The following is a 7,349-nucleotide window of genomic DNA, read 5'->3' as shown; positions in this document are numbered from 1 at the left end:
GTCTAGTATCGTTCTTTTCCAATTATTCGTATTTCGATTTTGGAAATTTATTTCCATGATTGGAATATAAGTCGCATCTAAAAAAAAATTGGATGTGACAGATTTCTTGGACTGTTGTCAATACAGTCACCACAAAGGAAGTGGCCTTTTAATTCTCAATACCACCAAATCAAGACCAGCAACGCCCTTCAAATGATTTGTCGAAGGAATCATAAAAGACCTAGAAACCAAAACCGTAATTAAATCCATAAGCAACTGAGATTGAATATGAGAAACTAAAATAAGTCATACACTCGGAACAATTACAAAGAAGAATCAAGGTAGCGGATTCATTACCGTATGTTGGAAGCAGAAAGCTAAAAAACATATATCAGCTTTGTTGCTGGCGACAGATCTGAGAGAGAGAGAGAGAGAGAGAGAGAGAGAGAGAGAGAGAGAGAGAGAGAGTACCATGGTGTTCCGAGAGAAAGAGGAGTGAGATTTGCAGCTCTGGACTTCTCGGCGGCTTGGGGATCTTTTGCAGCTGCAGAAGCTTAGAAGGTGAGTGGAATTGGGAAGGATTGGGTTTTATATGGAGGGAGGGACGGAGGGTACTGAACCTCCAGATACAAAATGGGCCTTCAATTGTTGTAAATTTGTAATTCCTACCGCGATTCTTTATTTTTTTGGGGTCACAAGATTTTCACTATTTTCACAACAATTGTGACAAAATGATAAAATATATATATATATATATATAAATTGTGACAAAAATTGTCACAATTTTCACTACAATTGTGACAAAATGATAAAATAAAAATAATATATTTAAATAAATTTTGAAATTCTTTAGTACGTAATTCCAATGTCCACTCTGAGTCCAAAATATATAGCATTAGATGCATCTAGAGAGACGAAGTAACTTATAGCTATGTCGTGATCCGAGTGTCTAGTGAGAATGTAGTATACAAAGAATTTATGGAAAGAAAGAAATGAATTGGGATATTGAAATTTTCAGAGAGTTATCGAAAAGACCTCACACAGATATCTGTGTGAAACAAAATGTTTTCGGAATTATTATGCTGTGTATAAATATGTTTATTAAATTTTAAATAGTAAAGTTGTTTTTATTTTATTTTGAAATAAGATTCACATGGATTTTTTTTTCTGTATCAACTCTAATTCATACGGTCATACGGAAGTCTGTGTGAATGTCTGACACAAATAAAATAATTTTTAAAACATAAATAAATATTCACACGGAAGTCTGTGTATGACCATAATTCATACGGATATCTGTGTGAATTTTACACTGAAATCCGTGTGAATTTTACATGGAAATCCGTGTGAAATTTTGCTGGCCCACTTTCACTTTTCATTTCACACGGAAAACTATGTGAATATAGTTTTGCACACAAAATTTTGTGTGTTTGCAGTGTTCTTTACACAGAATCTTCTCCGTGTGAATATCTGTGTGAACTAAATCTGTGTGTGATGGGGGTTTTTCTAGTAGTGAGGATAGCAAGAGAAGCCATGAAGTTATGGAAATAGCTAGTGACATGTTTTGCCTTAACTTTCATGGATTTCTCTTCTCTTTCCTTCTCCTTTCTCTCCCTTATTTCTTGCTTATGGTGTTCTTTGATGTTTGTTGATATATACTTGTGTGTGACCTCTCATGGTTTTAGGGTTTTGAAACCCAAGTTTAGTTTTGTATGGTTTTGTTCAGGAATTAATAAAATTGATGTTTATTCATATGATTTGTGTACTCTTGCTTTAATTTCTTCACTCTAGATGTATGATTTAGGTTTTCCCCTCCTTAATCTATGTTTGGTGTGTTGGAATTGGAATATTAAATTGGAGAATTTATATTTCAATTTAGATTATGGAATGAGTATGGTGGAATTTGCCCATTGCATATCTCTATTTCCATTTGGTTTTCTTAGATTGCGCTTCTTCAATCACCCAATTTTGAGTATTATTACCCTTGATTGTCAGAATAGTATTCGGAATTGTTGGGTAGGGTAATTATTATTACAAGTACTTTTTTCGACCTTATTATTTGTGGTGATGGTTGCTAGAGTGTGTTACAATCGATTGTTGAAACCTAAAGATTTAGTTTTGAGCACTTATGGCCCTAACAAGGCATAAGGTTTGAGACTAGTATAGGGTATCCAAAACCTAAGTATTCTTTCTTCTTCTTGTTTTTGCTTAGGGTTTGACTACTATTTTATGACAATCAATTTAGCTTTCTTTTCGACCTCTTAATGCTAAATGGAAATCCGACAAAACATTTGAAGCATCTTTTGAATTAATCATCATCATTCCATATGATTTTGGATTTGGGTGGAGGCTAGGACCTTGAATAACATGGTGACCCTTAATGTGATGCATCCCATCCTTCTATCTATCTTAGTTTTATTTCGTAGTTAGTTTATTTATCAATTTTGAAAATCCAAAAATATTGTTACATTTCTACTACCATTCATTTGTAAATCCATATGGGCATGAGCATTACAACCCTTTTGTGTGTTTCATGGCCCTATCTAGGCCTTACTTGGTGCAAGGACAGCTATGTGACTTTGTGTGATGCAAAGTCATGATTGAATGAGGCTCGGTGCCTTGTTTAGTATTTTTTATGTTTTTATTTGTTTGTGCAAGTGATTTTCAGTGATCTATAACCATAGGATTCTTAGCTAGCTCGTAATCCTCGAGGTACGAGAAATCGGGACCTAAATACTTCCCATCTTTGATGACCGTGTTGATTGTTACGCGATAGGCGAATAAAAAACGCTCAAATCAGGGAGCAAGTCCCCTGGTTCAATTTTCCCATGCCACTCATTTCTACAATAGAATGAATTTCCTTGAGTAATTGTAAACATCTCTCAAGTTTTCCCTCACCTTACCCTTTCCCCCTCCGCTTTCTCCATTTCCTCATCCTCAAATTAATACAAAATGTCTCTCAAGATTAAAATAGATCTATGACTAGCAAGGAAAGATATGAAGCAACTATGAAATTGAAATAGCTTGGCCCCTTGGGACTTATATATAGAACTTTGGGGCGACACAATCAATGGGTTAAAGTTTGAAATTTTCAAAAATTTCAAGTGAAAATAAGCGAAAGTGAATTGAAACAGTTTCTGACACACATCTTAACTTTCACAATATTTTAGGCATACGTTTGTTGAATTTCTGGCAAACCAATTACTAATTTCACGTGAAAGTGTAGAGTAGCAACTGAAAGGAAAAACCAACTAATCTTATAATAACATATAAGATAAATAGTTGATGAACTAATAGACACAAATATTCAAACAGTTTCACGTGAAAATATATCGTAGCAGTTAAAAGCCAATTGAAACAGCATGTGACACACATTTTAAAATTCAAATCACCAACAAAAAGAAAAAGTCAATTAATTTTATAATAACATATAAGGTAAAGAATTGATGAACTAATAAAGAAAAATATTTAAACTGTTTCATGTGAAAATATGTCGTAGCATATGAAAGCCAATTGAAACAGCTTATGACACACATTTCAACTTTCACAACATTTTAGGTAGACGCTTGTTGAGCTACTAACAAATCTTTTACTAATTTCATGTGACAGTACAGAGCACAAAGAAAAAGTCAATTAGTTTTGAAATAACATTTCAGGTAAAGAAATTTTTGAACTAGTAGATAAATATTTAATTGGTTTCACAAACATACAGAACAGTGCGCAATTGAAACAACTCATGACCCACATCTTTACTTTCCCGACATTTTAGGTATGTAGACGTTTGTTGACTACTGACAAATCTTTAACTGATTTCACCTGAAGATGCAGAGCACAATTATACCAGGCTAATAATGTTGTATGCAATAACTCCTAATTAACCTCTACTAAGTCATGAAAGAATTCAAACCAGAAAATTTTGTTTCTCAAAAGAATACCATCTGCAAGAGAAAATAGGAAATAAAATGAAAAATGAAAATATAAGGACGGGTTGTTACATACTTCAATTAGAATTGTCTCAAATATTTAAGTGTTGAAGGAGCCATCTTTCATGAGATTCGTATGTTGGTGACTTGGTGCCAGAATTTGAAGCTTTGAAATGGAGGAAAAGACATCATAGTTGTAACCAGGTTGCTCATACTTTGGCAGGGCAACTGGAATGAGATTTTGGAAGGAAGCTGGACCATCTTGGTTGGAAGTTTTACCTAATGACAGAATTTCTGATCTTTTTTACCTCTGATTAATTATATATGGTTTTTGACAAGGCCACCTTCACCCTAATAGTTGTAATTGACCATAGCTATTAATGAACTTAAGTTCTTTATTTTGATAAACAAAAAAGAATAATCTCAAATATGAACGAGTCTTGTAACCAAACATTCGGACCTTCTGTCGGTCCACATCCTTCGAGCTAAGTAAACGAATTGAATCCCCTGTATACCAACTTTCTCAGGTATAAAGCCCCGGTATAAGTTTTCGGGTTTACCCACCTCAAATTGCACCCCTTAATTGGAAGGATCCATAGTTCCATATACCATCAAGTGAATATATAGAATAATTTAAGTAGACCTGTGTGAAATCATATAGTAACGCAAAGGTCAAAAATGGGGGACATTCACACACGTCGCTATCTCTGATATTCTAATGTTTCAAACTAACTCAATCTGTTTGATATATTCCAAATGTAAAAGCAAAAACTAAACGAGGACTTGGGCAAGACGAAACAGATATTGTTGCGGTCAATTTGCGAATGTGTTGCATCCATTATACGCCGCGCGCTCAGTTGACTTTAAGGGCAAGCTGGAAGCTTTTCTTTCTTCATTTCCCACATACATTTCTAATGCTTCTACAGTCTTTCTTGTGTCAAAACCAAGGTACCAGTCATCTCCTTGTTTTTCCCAAACTGTGTTCTCCCCACTTCTTAGGCAATTACTAGTCACGCATGCACAATATTCCGCATTCTTCTTTTACTTTTCGTCTAATTATATCATCACATCTTAATTTACTAGATATAACACTTTATGCATATTCTGATTTAGAAGCTAGAGATCTGCAGGATGGTGATGAGAACTCCACTCCCTTCTAAGGATTTATTAAGGCATTGAAACATATGATACAAAGGTTAGTCTATCTAGTGTCAAACAGAGGACATGAGATCAATCCATGAAGTCAAAGAGCATGACTATGCAATAAGTTCTAAATAATGTAACAAAGAATCGTAAAATTGCCGAAAGTTTTAAACGCAAGTTTAACTTCCTAGACTACATACATGAGATTGAGTATAATATGAAATTTTGTTCGTCTTTACCAATCCATTCTAAAAAGGAGAACTTATTTGGAGGTTTTGTAATCAACCTTGTGACTCAAAGCTACCGTATTTCATATTTTAGGTTATTCACAAACTTTTATGCGGGTTGAATTACTCAAGAAATTAAATCAACATATTTCCTACATAAAAAACACATAAATTTAACTTCAATGTTGTGAACTTGTGATCGTAGTTTTAATTTGTAATTGGTTTCTTTTCTGGTAAAATAACATCACTTTGATTTAATCTCATTCCAGATAAACAAATTACTTGCATAACTGATCGTTTAATACATGACAGCTAAAAGAAGCCAAGACAAAGTGATAGACACTCCGATTTCACTGTTATGTTATAATTTACATTTAAACAAGAAAAATAAATGTAAACAAGAACAACAAAAAATATTGTTCTTCTCTTCGATGATTGTACGACAATACATTACTAATATCACCAGGCTCAAAATACCTCGGTGCCTTCTTGTATTGGGGTCAATCTGAGTTTAAACGACCGAACGGCCCTCTTCAATACTCTTTTAGATGAGTATCTCTGCAACTTCCGGACGGACCCAGATCTCGAAACCCCCAAAGCAGCCTTCTCCGGCGCCAACACCTTCTTCTTCATAAGAGAATTGGAGGGCCCAATCGTAAAATCAGCCTCGTAATCCACAAAATCGTACTCCGATCTGGGCTCCGACTTGACAACGAGAATGGGAGAAACCCGGTTCTTGTTCCGGCGACGAGTACGATCCTTTTTTCCCGAGGAAGAAGCCGTGGACGCATTTTGGAGGGCGAGGCTGGCCCTGACAGCCAAAGCGGCCATATCCGAGGCAGTCAGCCGCCGCTGGAGCTTAGCAACCGGGAGTACGAAGTAGATCTGATCAGCCTCGAGTTGGTGGTCCGAAACCAAAGCAGGAATATAAGAGTCGTAGTTAAACCGGTCGGAGTTGCAGACGAAGAACGACGCCGTGGAGGAAGAGGGAGAAGCTGCCTCCTCGGCCTTGAGGACTTGCGAGACGGAAACGGGAACAGGGTATTCTATGAGACTTCCGTTCGAGGAGACAACTTTGGCGGTGGGAGAAGAAGAATGAAGAGAAGGTTCAAAAGCGCTCACGGAGAAGCATCCACCCATGTTTGGTTTTCCAGATTGTTCGAAACAGTTCTAGGTTTTTTAAGCGAGTAGTCGACAGTGGGAACTGGAAGAGGGAGAGAGAGGAGGGTTTGTGAATGTGAGAAAGAAGGAAAGTGAGGGAGGGAGGGGTGTGTCGGTTCAATAAATAAAGCAGGAAAGGGGATTGGGAAAGAATATAATAACAATTATTGGTGTGGGATATGAGATTACGGGCGTAAGCGAAGTCGTCAAGAAGCTAAGGTTTGAGATAGAACGAAAGTGACGGTAGGACTCGTCAGTGGTGTGGCTAAGCGATGACGTGTAAACGCGCTTCACATCGAAATTCTGCTGCCGCTGCTGCTTCGCGCGGTTTTCTTGAGCAATGATTTTCCTCCCAAGCTCCGTGCAATAAGACAATAAGTACACTGTACACGAGGGTCAAAACTCTTCTTTCTTTGTTTTTTATTTGAGGAGAGAAAGGAAATTACAACATAAAATTCTTTAAGCAATCAAAATTTAAAATATTAAAGCTAAGGGCAGAAATAACCGCTTTTGAAATAGAGTTGAACCAAATCTTTAAATGAGGGAGATTATGACTGACAGAAGTGAAAGCATCTGCAGAAATTTTTTACGTAAATATCTTTTATATGTTGAAATACCATAAACCCAAATTATTAGAAAGGTAAAACAAGTAAGTGTTAGCTTAGTGGTTAGAGCACCCAATACCTAATGACAAAGTCATGGGTTCGAGTCACCATGGAAGTAGGAGTGAAATCATTTGATTCTCTTTTTAAAAATAAGAAAAAAAAAAAAAACCCGAACATAACCTGCATAAACTGTATTACCCAAGTTCTTTAGGTAACTTCTTCACTCCGAAATTCATGGGTATGTGAATATTTTTAGTATATTATAGTTGAAGTCATAATAGCAGGACAAGAAAATCAAAACAAGCTTGTGG

The 7,349-nt window shown here is 36.0% G+C and overlaps 1 protein-coding gene across 1 annotated transcript; it reads right to left on the bottom strand.

Moving 5' to 3' along the window:
- Nucleotides 1-5,542: 5,542 nt before the first annotated feature.
- LOC112180495 lies at nucleotides 5,543-6,540 on the bottom strand. The gene has a single exon (XM_024319054.2). The coding sequence runs from the start codon at nucleotides 6,410-6,412 to the stop codon at nucleotides 5,741-5,743; it is 672 nt and encodes a 223-aa protein (XP_024174822.1). The 5' UTR covers nucleotides 6,413-6,540; the 3' UTR covers nucleotides 5,543-5,740.
- Between the last annotated feature and the right edge of the window lie 809 nt (nucleotides 6,541-7,349).

This window comes from Rosa chinensis, chromosome 7 (assembly GCF_002994745.2).
Source record: "Rosa chinensis cultivar Old Blush chromosome 7, RchiOBHm-V2, whole genome shotgun sequence".
NCBI classification, from domain to species: domain Eukaryota; kingdom Viridiplantae; phylum Streptophyta; class Magnoliopsida; order Rosales; family Rosaceae; genus Rosa; species Rosa chinensis.
This window is presented reverse-complemented; position numbering and strand designations above follow the sequence as displayed.